Genomic DNA, 16,407 nt, shown 5'->3' on the forward strand with positions numbered 1-16,407 from the left:
TCTGTCTGAACTGGCACAAGACAGAAGATCTTTTTTAAAACCAGTCCCTGAGTCTGTGTGTAAATGGTAGATTTGATGTAAATTACTAGTTGACAAAATGAGCAACTTTTCTATTGGCCAACACAAAAGATGTGTTATCAGGAGGGAAAACACAGTTCTCCTTTTTGCTAAGTAACCCCGTAGAAATGTCCCTCGGGCTTTAGCTCTAATCAGCTGTAAACCTGTGAGAATTTAGCTGATATATATGGTATTGGGGGCCTGGTTCTGTGACTGGGACAATAGTCACGTGTCTTTGTCCCAGCAAGAATTAATGAAATCATCATAACACAATGTTTTTGTTTGCTCTGGATATGACAGTAGTGGGGAGGAAACATTGTACAAAGCATTATCTCCCCCTTAATGCAGATTTGCAGACTTTACTTGACTGTAGTGCCCAGTCCAGAACTGGTTTCAGAACTGTCCTCATGGTTATGTTGTAGGATCAGCATGTGTGTCCTCATGCCAAAGGCATGGGTGGCTGGGTCAGGATGTTGGTGCCCAGTGAGGGACAGGGACTGCACACAGAGGGAGCTGCCCTCCTCTCTGAGCCATGCCCAAGTGCTTGCTTGGAGAACTGCAAAACAATATAAAGCAATTGAGGTTTGGGATTTTTCCCTAGAGCAGCATGTTCTGAAGCAGTGAAGTGAAAACAAATGTTTGTTTGGGGAATTCTAATCATGTGTCTGTAAAGGTAAAAACTGTATGGATCTCTCAGCAGGGAATGAGAAACACTAATTGTACTGGGAAATTGTGCATGTGAAGGTGCAGAGCAAAAACTTCAGATTACTGTGCCTAAAAGTAGATCTCAGCATTTCTCTTTAGGCATTTATTAGAACTGGTGTTATCTTGGAATTGAGCAGCATTTAATAATGGTTAATAAAGACTGCTCAAAGACTCCTGCAGGAAAGGAAAAGACAATTTGAGTTCTGGACATCTGTAGAAGAGGGAGTTGCAATAAACATAAAATACTACCAGGTGCTTTATGAACTTAATTTCTCTCCTAGGACTGTCACAGATCCTTGTGACTGTATCTGGGCCTCCACTAGTGCTGTGGCACAGCAATTGGTCAGTGACACCTCTCTGCAAAAACTCCTCATAACCATGCATCTGTGATAGGCATGCGTGGCTTGGAAAAGATGAGCCTAAAAAGGCCTTGGAGTAAATGACACTTGATAAAAGAACTCCTGATTTGCATATCCCAGATATGCTGAAATAACTCACACTGAAGCAATTTCAGCTACTTCCAGGCATCTGCCATCATACACCCTGGCAGCACACAGGTGCTGCAGTCTGCTAGGTGGTGGATGGTGGCAAATGTTAGTGGAAAGGGAAATTCAGGATGCACACTGTCACTGCCCTTCCTGTTTGTCATCCATGCGTCAAGTCAGAGCTTTGCTGGGCCAAAGGATCAGACCCTTGGCACAGTGTTTGCCATGTCCCACAGGGCTCTGCCAAGTGTTCTGAGATGTTTGCTGACGCTGTGTGCTCCTGCCCAGCCAGGACGCTCCCCTCTCCTGGAGGATTGTGAGGGACTGCCAGAGTTTGAGGGCTGTTTTCTCAGAGTTATTACAAGTTCTTGCAATGTGAACCTCTAATATTTTCAAAGACTCAGGCAGAGAAAGGACTTACTAAACAAACTGTACCTGTCATCTCCCAGTTCATTGATTGCTTGGACCAAAGGTGGTGCTAAATCTAATCTTTGTCTGTAATATTTATATTTTGTTGGATTTTTTTTTTTTAAGTGTTTGATAAAACAGATGCAGTGTCCTTCTTACATGAGAAATTTAGTCCCAGCTTGGGACATGGCAAAACTCACTGGACCTTCAGGGTCCAGGATTGTTGCCTGTTAACATTTGAGCAGGCTTGCAGTGTTCAGGGGGAGGTGGGAAAAGGGTACTCTATCTTCAAATGCTTGCAGACTGTAAGAATTGACTTGTGATTTGTTTGTTTGTTGGTATTTTGTTTACATCGCCTCTTACACCCTAAGGAAAAATAAATTTTTGACCTTTTTAATTGTGATCCAGTTGGTTTGTTTTGTTGTTTTGGGGTTTGTTTTTATAATTTTTTCAGCACTGTTTTGATTCCACTTGTGTTTGTCAAACCACTGAATTTATCTTTCCCAGAATACCTTACAACTTATGTGTTCATGCAATTGCAAATTTCAGCTTAGGCTAAATGGATAATGGAGCTTGTCTTGTTCCCAGGCCCTGAGTTGTTACTGTATGCTGTATTTTTGTCTCTTTTCTATTCTACAAAGTTTATGGACTGGTCACTTCAGCCCTCAAACACGAAGAACTTTTGTCTGTGTTGAGCAAGTTTGTAAGGTATTCGGTCAGGATGGTTTTTTGAAGAAGGGTATGGCATCACATCCAAAATAAGAAGAGAAGTGTACTTTTACAAAAGTGGTCCTTTGGTCCTTGGGTTGCTCTACAAAGTGGGATGAGCCCTTATCCCTGTGTGCAGGCTGCAGAGCAAATGATGCTTGAACATGGGATATTAAGGTGTGATCCTGCAAGGTTGCTGGGCACTGCTGACTCCTCTTACCCGGCTTTGAAGGTTGGAGGCCCAAATAGCTCAATAAGTAGAAGTTCCTTCCTGTGCGAAGCCGCAGACAGGTAAAACTGAGGTTTCTAGTAATGGATCCCCTCTCCTTATGTAGGATGTATCTTGGGGATGCTGAAGGCAGTGGATTAGGGGATATAATGACGGGAGATGGTTATAACAAGGTATGTAATAGTAGAGAAGAACCAGGGTTGTTTTTTAGCACTTCAGTTCCCAACTTGATTGTAGGAGATGTTTCTCCATCCTGGCAAGTAGGTGGATGCTCCACAAGGAGTCTTGTTCAGGCACCCCAGCTCTCTGAAGGATGCCAGAAATTAGATCTGACACAGCACACAGTCCTGGGCATTTTAAGGTACAAACTTAGTGACAAATGTGCCTGAGAACTGTGCCCTCTCTTCGCGTTGTGTTGAGTGAGCCAGCCAGCCTCGGTTTGAAAGGGTTTTTCTGGGCTGGTGCAATCACCATATACTAATGTATCCCCCTGTGCTCTGTTAATTACTCCCCTCTTGCCCATTTTTTTTCTGAGGGCTCCTACCAGAGTTGTGCTGCACTCAAGACTAAATTTTTCTGGTCCTACTTACATATATTTGTAATGTTTGTGAAAAGGAGTAAATCGATCTCAGAAGGAGCTGTGTGCCGGGCCGGGCACTGAGCACCAGGTGGCGATGCTGGACCAGCGCTGCAGCTCCTGGACCACTTTCGGAGCATCCTCCCTCATGTTCCTCCTCCTCGCCCCTCCATGGACTCAGAGCCCGCGGCCGGGACACCCCGGGGATGGCCCTGCCTGAAGCAGCGGTCGGGCTGCGGTGCTGAGGATACCCTGTCGCTGGGGAAGGTCAGTGCTGCACCATAGTTGGTCTTGGTGGAGAATAGTTTGGGAGCAACGGTGAAATTGCAGCTCTGGTTTGGATTTGGTAAGGTGAAGGTGATGGCCTGGGGAGGGAGGTCAGGGCAGGTGACTCCAGCGATGCTCAGCAGATAAGGATGCGGAGCTCACTGGGGCTGTTGCATGTAGCAGCTGCAGGAGGGAGTGCACAGATTGAGGCTGTCAGAGGAGAAACTTGGGGGACCTGCCGTGGTTCTTCTTGCTGATGCCAGGGGAGGGCAAGATTTGAGTTTGACTCCGTGTTAGCTCTTCACTTGTCTTAATCTCTGGCAGTGCTTGGGCACAGGATGTCTGGCAGGTCATTGTCCTCCTTTTCTAGGGGCAATCTATGTTGTGCAAGTCTGTCCCTTGCTCCTGAGGGGATGACAAACCTTTCTAGACCCACTAGAGGTCCTCCTGTCCACGGGAAAGCAAGAGCTGGGAACAGCTCTTGGAGGGCAGCACATGTGTATGCAGTCTTACAGCTAGGATCTCCTCAGGCTGGTGTTGAAGAAAGCTGAGTTGTAGAAGTGGTTTTGCTTTACTCAGCCTGGATGTTTTAGGCCACTGGGGAAGTATTAGATGGGAATGGTTTCCGCTGGAGAGGCTGAGGACACCTCTCCTGGGATGTCTCTATCCCTTGGCAGATGGAGCACCCACTGTGAAGGAGAAGATGCGAACTCAAATATGTCCTGTGACAAGAGTGTGATCCAGCTAGTCTCTCATCTGCTGAATAGTGAAACAAAAGGATGAGGGGAAAATCTCACATGGCTGTGTTGTAGGTGTGCTCCTGAGCAGATACCTGCAGCAGAGGAGCTACTGGGTTTTGAGGGAACTGGCATCACCTTTGGAGAACCCAAATTCCCTTTGAGTCCTTGTGTCCCTTGCTTACATGCTCAGGAAACATCTGCATCTTACCTCAGCATCTCCCTTGACCAGACCACAGATTGTCAGTGAGCCTTCTCAACATGTTCGGGGCAGGGATGCTACTGCTCTGCCTCATCTTCAGCCATCTTACCTGGCTCCTATTAGGCTGCACATGTTCTGGGTTTCCTCACAACATGGTTTTTCTTGTGTTGGTGGAGGGTGGGTTTTTTTTGTTACAGGCACTCAGGAGAGACTGTAAACAAGGCAGTAGGAGTAGAGAAGCTATGGCTTCTCTCTGGGGAGGCTATGAAGAGGCTCAGGAGCGTGGGGCTTAAGCTTTCAGGAATGCTGTTAGCCCTCACTTCTACTTCTGTGCCTTCCTTTATTCCTTACATTTGTATAGTGTCCATCAAGGGGATATTCATTATCCATTTTCCAGTGCCCTCTCATCCTCAAGCACTAAGGGAAAGCTTGAGATCTCTCTACCCAGCTCCCTCTAAGGAAGAGCTTCTCATGCCACCTTCGCTCTTCCCTCAGCCTCTCACTGTGCTACTCATCATGTTTTGCTGTGCTGATGGAAGTGGCAAGTACTCAGTCACCCCTGCTGCTGCAGGATATCTAAATCAACTTTATTCACGATCACAGTTATCCAATTTTTCACAATGAGTTATTCTTCTCTTTAAACAGAACACAAAACATCTTAAAGTAAAGCAATGAAATGCAAATGACACAAGAACACGGAGGTACATGGGAACCTACACCAGTCAAACAAAACAAAAGATTAGGATTGTTGTTACTTTTACTGGTTTTGCTGGTTGTTGGTTTTGTTGTTTTTTTTTTCTCCCTGGAAAGAGCCTTGTTCTCCTTCCTACTTAACAGCGGGAGGCCAGCTGATGTGGGAGCAGGACTTAACCCCAATTTTTGAGCTCAGATGCTGGGGGAGCTTTCAGCTTCTACTAACTCCTAGAGTTTGGTCCACAGTAAAACAAACACAGTTAATATATTAAAACACTCTCAATCCAAAAGGTGAAAAGGGAATTCACACCACTGCACTGGTACTCATGGATGGACTTTCTTGAAAAATAAAGTTTACCCCTTGGCTTGCCCTACACGGAGGGAAACTGGTCCCACTGGTGCGGTGAAGGCTCGGGAGGCTGCTTATTGCATGTTTCCCCACATCCACTATTTAATCAACACCTTCCTGCCCCTTGGGTTCTTCCTTTCTGAAATCCTTGCACTGGAGTTTGTATAACTACTGAAACAGGCTTCCTGTGTGCACCGGTCACAGCTCTGTCCCCAGGCAAGCTGGAGGCTGCCTGCCTGCCTGTGGACCAGCCGTGCTCCTGGCATGGCTGCTCTGACTTCCCCCAGACTTGTGCCAACTGGCTCTCCTGCATGAGAGCCATGATGCTCTGGAGCTTTTGACAGCTGGTCCAGGGGACAGGACTGGGTTAGGGTTGTACATCAGAGGTATGCAAAGAAATAACACAAATCCCTGTAACCCGGAGTATCAGCATTCAAGTTAGTGCTGCCCGCTGGGCGGGCTGGGGACAGCTGCAGACCCCCTCGTAGGCTGCAGTGATGGTGGCACCTTCAGAGAAAGGCTCTGAAAAAAAAGTTTCTTTTTTCATCTCCTCAAGAACACACAGCAAGGATGTGTTTTCCAGGCAGTTTTAGGAGCAGCCTCTGCCAGTGTTCTTTCACCCACCTCCTGCCATGTGAGATACGATGTCCCCTGCAGCAAGCAACTGTGTACATTAGATGCTGTTATCCCTCCACCATGCTGTTCCCCTCTGTCCCATCAATGGCCATATGCTGGTGTGCAAGGAAAAGCTCAGCAGGAAGGGTGCAACTCCATGGCCTTCCCTCGTCTGGCCAGATGGGCAACATGGTGGGACAAACTCCCCTGCTGTGGTGCCCCAGCCCTGATCTCCCCTCAGGACCCAGACACAGTCTCTCCCTCCCCTGCAGCCCTGGAAGGCAGCAGGATGGGTCAGGAGGGGAGACAGGCAGCTCCTAATGCTGCCAAGCCACCCAGCTCAGGTGGGTCAGGCCCACAGCCATGGCAGAGCAGCAGCTGTTTACACAGAAACCACGGGGCTGCCATTCTCCCTGCTGGGGACAGGGTGTTCCTGACTGGAGGAGGGAAGGGGATTTGTTTTAATAAACCAAAGCAAACCAAACCCCTCAAGTTGTTTTACATAAGGACAGCCGTGTCCTGCCGGTGTGGCTGTGAAGGGCTGAGTACCACCTGGCTGGTTTTGTCTTAAAGCACAGTGATAAAGTTACCAGTAAAGGAAACCCACAGACATGTGGGTTTATACATTCTTCCATGGTGAGGCTGGGGGTTTTCCTCACAAGTGCTGTCTGGACGGTAGTGGGAGAAAAGGTGAGGGAGATATGCCTCCCTCTCCCACAGGCCCGTGGGAACAGAGATGCTGCTGAATCCCTTGTGCTGTGTGGAGACCACACACAAAGTGGTAGTGGTGGGGTTTGAGAGCCGCTCATCATGCAAGGGGATGGTGATAGGAGGTGACTGGATGCTGCTGGGAGGGAGCAAGACTGTTGCCATTATTGGGTTGCCAAACGTACCACGAATGCCTCTGTCAGGGAGGAGGTGGGGACAGCCCTCAAGGGGCTGCCATGGGGCTGCTCTTCTGTCTGTGGGCGTGAGGTGGGTTTTGCTTCACAAATCTTGAGTTCTGTTCTGCACAGCCTTTCTGCTGTGAGTGTGCTCAATGCACCTCCCTCGCTGGTTCAAAGCTTGCCTTGCTCCATCCTTCCTAAGGGGCCTCCTATGGTCAGGCTGGCTGTACACAAGACATATTCCTTGTTTCTTCTCTACTGCTGTCTCTGCACGTGAGGTGCCTCTAGAAGGAGATGTGGAGCGCTGAACCTTTTACCACATGCTGCTATACAGTGGAGACTCCCCTCTGCTGTGCATGGTGTAGAAAAGGGATGTTTGCACCAGCTGGCTTTTTTTGAAAATCCGCAAGGGAGAGTAGTCCATCACAACTTCCTGACACACTGGAGTTCAGCCCCAGGGCTTGCTTGGAGGGTATAAGAGCAGCATCTAAGCTTGTCTCATCTGTTGTCCATGGAAGAGGGGAGCAGGGTGATGATGAGTGACAGTTTTTGAATCTCCTGGATGACGAATAGAGACCAAGATCTGTGTTGTTTCATGGCCTCCTCCCCGCCTGCCCAGTCCCCACCACGGCATCTGCTGTTGCTCTAAGTGCTGCGGTATGTTTTGATGATATCTTTGATGGCCCGTCTGCAAATGGGGCAGCAAGCATTGGCCATCTTCTTGAGCTTCAGCCCACATGAATAGCAGAGACACATGTGTCCACAGGAGTAAATGACTGTGTCTACCATGTTCTCATAGCAGATGGTGCATTCATCTCCCCAGGGCCCTGAGACGGATGGGGAAATGGGTGACTCAGGCAAGCTGCTTGGAGAGTTGGGAGCTGTGCCTGTAACACAAAAAACAGGGTCACTCACGTTGCTTCCTCACATCCCAAGGTAATTTCTGCCCTGAAGCCAGCTGCAGAGAACCATGTCCTAGCAGAAATGGATGCTCCAGGACCAGGGTTCCTTCTTGTGACCTACTGTCCCACTCACTGAGTCGTGGTTTACATGCCAATGCTCAAGGCAGCAGAAAGGCAACATCTACTGGGGTCTGCTGCCCATGCAGAGCAAACCAAGAGACAGCTGTTATATATCCCACCATCAATGCCTTGGGATCATGCAGATGCCTGGGAGTTTTCAAAGTGCTGCAGAACAGCCTATCCTTTTCAACTGCATGTACATTTATCTACGTATCACTGTACCTCATTAGCATGTTAGAAACAGCAACACTGCATTTTGCTGAAGAGGGTACTGAAGGTATGTGGAGAGAGAAGGCAGAGCTGTAGACAGACCCTTAGCTCCAGTCTAAGCTAGCAACATGTCACTGCCATAAAGCTCTCTAGAAGAAGTTCTGCATCACAGGGCCACGCACGTAGCAGAAAATCCACTGCTTCCCTTGGGACCTTTCATGATGAAAAGGGTTGGAGAAATACTGCTGTCTAGGCATCTAAGCAGCTTCCACGTAAAACAGACTGAAAATAGCCTTTGCAGAGGCTCTCCCTTCCTCCCCAGGGGAGCTGACGGGATAATAATAATAATAATAGTCTGTTGATTATTGTGGTTTTAGAATCCTTCTGGGAGACAAGTGTGAGACTGTGAAAGGAGGCAGGGGGGAGGCAAAGAACAGGCAGCAGGGGATCCCACCACACTTACCACTGATAGAGCTGCAGAGGGGGCCAGAGCCACATGTAGACAATAAGGGGCCAGAGACACCACTGCAGAGGACGGTGGGGGAACTGGGTGTTGATGTGGGCGAGCTTGGTGTGGACAATCCCAGCCGCTCTGCTAATATGGTGGAACCTGCACCGTGAGAAAAGAAACCTACAGTTATTTTTAAAAATTGAGGCTGACAAGGCACTGGGGATACGTGGCAGGGGGTGCAGTTCTCAGTGCTTGTCAGGATTAGTCTCATCAGCACGAGAATCCTCATGCCTTTTTTAATGATACAGCTGGTCCTGAACAGACATCAAACTCCCACAACCGCTGAAATTTACTGGAGCTCTCTTAGCCATCATAACCCTTTGTTTCTGCCCTTAAATGTGTCCCAAGTCATTTAGTGCAGTTATTTCCCATGTGCTTTCCTGCTCATATGTTCCCTTAGCACTATAGCCAGCCATGGGTTTGTAGGACATAGCCTGCAGAAGGGTGGGCAGGATTCTGGCACAAGAAGTGTCAAAGCATCACCTTGTCAAAGCATTCTTTGCCAACCTAGTGCAAAACTGCTTCATTCCAGGCTCTGACAAATACATACAGTCACTCAAGGACTTTCCAGAGACAAACATGAGGGTTTGGCAATCAGGAAACCTTAGCTATGCTCACTGCTCTACTTCTTTGGTTGAGTGGCTTCTGTCAGAGGCAGGGATAAGTCACCAAAATGCATTTGGCTCTGGGATAAAGGAGACCTCTCCCCCCATTCAGGAATGTTTTCTCCGCTCCCTGCAGGTCTAGATGTGATGGCTCAAGAGTGCAGAGCCTCTTCAAGCCTCTCCTAGGTGTACCCAGCTCCATCATCTTCTGCTCTCACTGCCCACCACCATCACCTCCACGGTAGTTTGCTGTCTGCCAGAAAAGCCAGCTCTGTTCCACAGCCTGTCTGCCACCCTCCCTCAGTCTTAGCCTCTTTATTCTGCTGTTATAACAACAAATATCTTAAAGCCCCTTCCAGAAGGGAAAAATATTGGGAATGCTTAAAACTCTACCTGCTGCAAGGAATTTGTAGGGGATTTTCATTGTTACTGATGCAGCCTGGTCTTCACTAAGCAAGTGGTGAGACAGCAGCAAATGTGCATGAACCAAAGGATGGTTTTCTGGTGGTAAGAACTAGCTTGCCTATGGTTTTAAAGTTTCTAGTTCTCCAGCCGAGAAGACAACCAGGGTAACTCCAAATCAGAACTAGAATGCTCAGACTTCTTCATGTTACCATATAAGGAGCCAGAGACACAGAGGTTTGGGATCCACAGTGTCCTCCATGAGTTGGAGGCTACTCCCCAGGGAAAAAGCAGCAGTGGGAGGTCAGGAAAACCCCATGCACCAGAAAGGTCCTTCAGTTCTTATTTGCAGGGAGGCTACTGAGCCAAGAAAGACCAAATCTGAGAAGAAGGGACTGCAAGTGGCAGCTGTGGATTGTGCAAAACAGCAAAAGCAGAGTTCTCCTGCCCTTTTCAGCAGAACAAGACTGAGCAGTTAAAGTGGAGCACGGGGACTGAGGAGGGGTCATGTTTGACTCAAAATCTGTTCTGAGGACTATGTATTAGAGAGGAAGCAATTAGACTTAGCCTTCAGTCCCTCAGTTTTACCCCTCTCCAAAAAAGGAGTGCTCTACTTCCAGGCAGAAGCTGAAATTAAATTAGACTCCTAAAGGGCTTTGGAGCTCTCACACTTGAGATACTGTAGAGAGGTACCCCCTTTACCACACAGATGGGAGCTGAGGCTGGAGTTTAGCTCAGTAAATATGCAAAGAGAATGATGCAGCCTCTAATGACAGCCACTAGCAATAGCCCTTCCCCTCCAGTCTGACAGATGACCTTAGCAGAAAACTTGCCCTGTGGTAACACACACTGAAAACAGGCCCAGCAGGGGCACAGGGTTCAGCTAGTTCACTGCACACACAACAAATATGAACACTGAGCAGCTGAACAAGTTTTTCAAGCCTTCCCTCTCCTCCCTGAGCCTGGAGACATTTCTTCCACTCGGCTGACACACAGCACATTGCACTTCTAACACCAACCTGGTCATTTCATTAAAGGCAAAATAAAGACTGTTAGGAGCATTTCTCTTCCTGGACTAATAGGAGAATTTGGAGGTGCCCCAAGTATCACAGAGTATGAGCTGATGAAGCATGCTGGCAGCAGGGCAAATGGCCTTTCCACAGTGCAAGGAGAGCTCATCAGTGTAGCAACCACAGTTTTCTCTGGTTGGAGCTGGTCTGAGTCCCAAAATGGCCTTACCCAAGACCCATGGGCCAGTAGATACCTTGCCAATTCTTTCTCCTAATACAAGGCGCAGCTCTTGACTTTTCTCCAGCATAAGTATAGAGCTTTGTTTAAAACAATCTGAATTCCCTACCAGACAAGACACATTTCTCCCTTGGTGACAGAATAATCAACATAAGACACGTTACTCACGCTGTTAATATATTGCTGGATGGTGTGCAGATACCATGACAAGGAGCATGGAATGAGATCATGTGCAGAGTGGAATGAGTGTGGCCAGCCTGGCTTAACTAAAACCAGATACATGTGCTCAAGGCCAAACATGCTCATTGTGTGCAAAGAGTTCCCACCAAGAGCCAGCTTTCAAATCATAATTTTGAAAAACTAAATAATTCTAAATAAATCAATTTAAACATTCTTTCTCTCTCTAAATCCTCCAGATCAATTGTCTCTGCTGCTAACTTGTCTCATGCTTGATCTCAAACATGCTGAACACATTGGAATCACCTTTAAATAGATCTTGAATAAATTCCATTTGCTTTTTTATCTTTACAGAGTCCATTATTAGCAAAGTCGAAGGCAGACCGAAGCTTTCTCTGCACTTCTGTCATCGCTCTGACAGAGGTGCAAATAAATGAACCTATATGTTCACCCACAAAAGGAAAGAGATTATTTTATTTTCAGAAGAGAGTTTTACCATGGAATGTACAGGCAACATCATGCCAGGAAAGGCTGCTAGTATGCTAAAGGTTTGTAATTCAAAATGGTCTTGCCAAACTGGAAATAGGATCAGAAGTAAATGGGATGGTATTCAATGTGATCAAATGCAAAAGCAGCACTTAAGCAGAGATAATCAGCTACCCAAATACAGGACAGGGAATTAGTCCGTTCAATTAGAAATACAGCTGTTCTACAGAAGGCGGCCTGGGAATTGCTGGAAGTCACCAGATGATCATAAATCAACAATACCATCCTGTTATGACAAAATTGGGCCAATCCAGGGTTATATGAGGCTGGTTAAGGACTGGAGCAGGAGCCTGGAGCCACTGTGGTATCTCTGTCCCTGGAAACACTCAAAACTTGATGGGACATAGTCTTGTGCTACCTTGGAAGTTAGCCCTGCTTTGAGCAGGAGGTTGGATTAGGTAATTCCCTGGGGTCCCTTCTGACCTAAAAGGTTGTATGATTCTATGATTTTTAGATGGCAACATTTTTCTGCTGCTAAAAAGAGTAAAGAAATAATCTGTTCTTCATGAATGTTCCATATAAGATGAGAAATCATGAGTTCACACTCCTAAGGTATTCAGGTTAGACATTATGTAGATAGTGAAGCACTGTAAAGCAATTAGACTTCCCAGAGAGACTATGGCATGTCCATCATTAGAGCTTTTTCAGGACAGGAAGGTAAAGTAGGCAGTCTCTTGGGATCCCATCCAGCATTTACAATTTTTATGAGAGTAGCTATCTGTATCCATAACTGCCTTTTATAAAATATCCTAACCGTGACCAAAATACAGCAGCTGCGGCTGCTAGAGATGCTTTTGATTCTCTGTGTCTATTGTGGTGAACAGGGTGGTTTTCCAGAACATTGCAATCCACTCTCCGCAGTATCTATGAAGCTGTCCCAACTTTTAAGCATCTCTCTTAATGGCAGCTGTCTGGGGAGAGCTGTGCTTCCCAAGGCTTTACAATGGTAAGAAGACCAGTTACAGTCAATGCTCCCAAAAATACAGAGAATTTTCAATTAACTGTCCCCCTTAATTAATTCATAGAAGTATTATTTCTACATTTCTTTCTAAAACAAAGTGATTATGTTGACCTGTTTGTTCCTGCGTAGGCCCAAGACAGAACTGGAAAACAACCCCAACAACAAAACCAGGTGGGAAGAACAATGTGCTGCCTGCATTCTCCTTCTGAATACGCTTAGGGGCATTTGCTATGATGCAAATAAATACCCAAGGCATCTCTGTGGCCTAGAGCAGGGAGTAGCTGCCACGAATCTGTTCTGCAGCTATTCCCAACCCATTGCTAGCAAGCAGTATATTAATGCTCCCAGATTCAAACTACACAAACTACAGCTGAGGTGGAAAGAAAAGTAATGCCAAAAAGCATGTTGCTTTCTTATTACTATTGACTTTGGATCACTGAAGGTAGGAAAACTGCTAGTTTAAGGCGTTCATAACACATTTCTTAATCTGGTGTCCATTCCTGAGAGGTGTGATAGAAGGGCAGGGCCATTCCTGGGAGACAGATAATAACAACAGAACAACAAGAACTTTATCAGATTATGAAAAACATCCATCAACCAGTGAAAGGTACACAGTAACTTCTTGGGATTTGACCCAGGAATTCCTCATACTGTCCCAGTGTGGGGAGGAGTGTTCATGGTCCCAAGGACACAAAAGCAAGACGCAAACCATTTTACCAAATCTCTGTCTCCCTCTCTTATAACCTTCCCCCTCATAATTAAATTCAACATTATACAGCCCCACTGCACTTTTTCAGATCTTAACCTAAAAGGCCTGCAAGTGCAGTGTCAGAGCACTGGGACTGTGCTTGTGGAAGTCTTGCAGAAACCAGGCTCCACAGGCTGAAAATGTCTGCTGCTTTGAAGTGGAAATGTAGTATCACATAGTCTGAAGACTTCACTTTCAAAGTAGAGAAGAAAAAAATGAGCAATACTCAGTGTTTGCTGGCTGCAAACAGGAAAGCATATAATGATTTCTGCCCCCCCCAATGTTTTCTGGCCATGCCACTAACTCAGCTGTTTCATTCACCTTCTATTTGCACTACTTGTCCTAGGGTCTTAATGACTATTTCACAGGCACTATAAAAATAATGCATAACCCATTGATCTGCACTCCAGAGTTATCCTTTTTCCACCCTTTGAACTCATCCCACTTAAACTTTGTTTTTCCTGGCTTATAGGATGTGGTCAGTAAATGTCCACTACTGTCCAACTCACAATTCACATAGTTTGACCATCTTCACCTTTTTTATGGGCTTTCTTTACCCATAACCATCACAACAACTATGTCAGGAGCTTACCTAAACTTTGTATCTAAAAGAAAAAATATGGGAGCCTCCTGCCATAGTTTCTAAGGAAGACAAAGTCTTATGCAGCATAGTAACTTGCCCAATATGGTAAGTATCAGGCGAAGCACATTTTCAGCCCCTTTGCTTTTGTAACACATTTGCTGCATAAATAGGACAGCTAATAAAGATCATGTAATTACCAAGAGTAATCGCAAATTTCTGTGTTGTTCCATCTATCCGCAGGTCCCAAGGCTTCCAGCACATGGTGGAAAAGATTAGTACAGCTGCTGAAGTCTGACTGCAGCCATCGACTGGCACATTTAAGGGGGCTCAAGAGATCTGTGCACTTCTCATAAGTTTCGGTCTAGCAGGCATTGGGCACCTACATTTAGATGCCTTTCAAAACTCTCAACTTGATTTCCTTTTGTTAGGAGCCAGATTTTTTCAGCATGTCAGCTAAAATAATTACCCTATGTCAAAAACAGCTCAATATCCATTCTCATATTTAACACTCTCAATGTATCTGGGCCATTGATTTTGTTATCTAAACAGATCAAGGTTCTTTCAAAAATCTGATACAATTGTGGGTACTGAGCTCATAGAAACATCTGCCTTAGGTCTGTCCCATAACACGTGAGCTCCTGCAGTGTGAGTGGGCTGTGACATTATTGAGAGTGGATACTGCATCCACATTCATTTCTGCACATTATTGGATTTTCTTGCTTCTGGCCGAGGTTGCAGGAGAGCTGTTCCGTCCCCCAGGGCCACCCAGGTCTTGCCCAACAGTGACTTTTGAATCCATCATGCTAAAACAAAAGAACAAAGCACCTGTTGCTGCCTGGATACATGGTAGTTAAAGATCAACTATGTCAGGGAGGGATATAAGCATATCCATCACTTCTGCCATAAAATACATGTATTTACACATCCATTTGTTATGTTCCCACGGCAATGGGAACAATACTGCATTGACCAGAAACCAGAGCTTTCTTCCCCTTCAGCTCAATGTTTTTTTGGCCAACCATGCTCTCAGAGCCCAGCCTCTGTGCTGCAGCTCATCTCTGCCTCTCAGGTGACTGACATCAGTTGATGATCCATGGGCTTTTTTTTGCATTCAAGTATTTCCCAAAGGATTTAAAAACTGTTCCTATAGAACAATAATACATCTTGTCCTTTACAAGCCCATGAAAACATAAGGGATTTTGCATTATGCTACAGAAATGTCCAGAAATAGGTCAAAAAGCAGCCTGGCAGATTTTGCATGCAAAACCATAAGGTCTGTGTTTGCAGATGGGGATCAGACAACCACTGTTTGAGGAAGTAAAAGTTAGATCCAAACCACATGGAGAACAACAGCTCAGACTTCCCTGAGGATCAGAAAAGGAGTGTACTTTATGGCTTTACTGGAGCCTTGCTGTCTGCTGCATCCAGAAGGGCAGCAGGGCACCAGCACATCTATTACCCTCCTGCAGTCACAGGCACACTCCAGCTAAGCAGGGGAAACATGAAAGCTCCAGACACCACAGACATTTTTGATTCAGCAGTTCTCACAGCCCAAACCCAATGTGCTGCCTGAAAGCAAAGAGCATACAGAAAATTTACTTTCTTAACCTGACAGGTGAAGTTCAGTGGTTACTCAGCACTTAAATCCTGCAAAATCCTGAGAGCATGGACACCATGCAATGAACATCCAGCTGAACTGAAGTAAAAGAGTTGGAGCTCTACCTCGCAACCTGAGAAATATTAGACCAACAAAGCACCCAGGCAGGTGCTTAGTTCAAGAAGAGGTGAAAAAAGGAGCCTAGATTAAGTAGCTGAACCATGAAAAATGAGAATAGGAGCTCTCATCTTGTTTAAGAAAAACAAGTCAAAAAGCCCTCTAAAAGATCACAGATGTTAATTACTAATAATTTCTGTTCGTAAATAGCACCTTTTACAGATCCATCTCAAAAAAAGGCTATTTGGCTGAGAGTATTTGGGAGGCAACAGCAAGGATAATTCTATGAGCAAAAGGAAAATTGCTGACTAACCCAGCACCTCCAAGCTCTGTGCTTCTCCAGGAGGGGCATGTATAAATACGGTGGTAGATGTATACAGGAAACAAATACTTTCACTTTTCTTGGCCAGCCCTACTCTGAATTTCTATGGACACTGCTGGATGAAAAAGGATCTGACAAAGAAGCAAAGAGTTCAGTCTGCTATGTGAATCTCACAGTAGTCAGAATAACTAACTCATACCAGTGTTATTTCACAGAATAGCCAGATTTTATCTCTCCTGAGACAAGCTGCAATGCAAAGAGGCTGGTATATGATCCCATATCCTGTATATTTACTGCAGGCAGGCAAAGGTGTTATAAAGGAGATCTATACATTATTTACTATGAAAATCTCACTACAACCAGGGATAGTTGATTATACTAGTGATGATAATAGTTTCTGCAGAGAGTTCCTGGAGAGCCCTGTGCAGTGCTAGAGTTA

The 16,407-nt window shown here is 45.8% G+C and overlaps 1 protein-coding gene across 6 annotated transcripts in view; it reads right to left on the bottom strand.

Moving 5' to 3' along the window:
- Nucleotides 1-4,941: 4,941 nt before the first annotated feature.
- NEURL1 (neuralized E3 ubiquitin protein ligase 1) overlaps nucleotides 4,942-16,407 on the bottom strand; it is a 151,529-nt gene continuing 140,063 nt past the window's right edge. For 5 of the 6 annotated variants that reach the window (XM_027672306.1, XM_027672305.1, XM_027672307.1 and 2 more), the window contains 2 exons: nucleotides 8,615-8,761; nucleotides 7,315-7,806 (listed from right to left, as the gene is read on the bottom strand). In XM_027672306.1, coding sequence (XP_027528107.1) covers nucleotides 7,565-7,806; nucleotides 8,615-8,761 — 389 coding nt within the window. In that variant the 3' untranslated portion in view covers nucleotides 7,315-7,564. Of the gene's footprint in view, nucleotides 7,807-8,614; nucleotides 8,762-16,407 lie in introns of all 6 variants that reach the window. The other variant, XM_027672303.1, reaches the window with a different exon arrangement.

Source organism: Neopelma chrysocephalum, unplaced genomic scaffold (assembly GCF_003984885.1).
Source record: "Neopelma chrysocephalum unplaced genomic scaffold, ASM398488v2 Primary Assembly neopelma1_97390, whole genome shotgun sequence".
NCBI classification, from domain to species: Eukaryota; Metazoa; Chordata; class Aves; order Passeriformes; family Pipridae; genus Neopelma; species Neopelma chrysocephalum.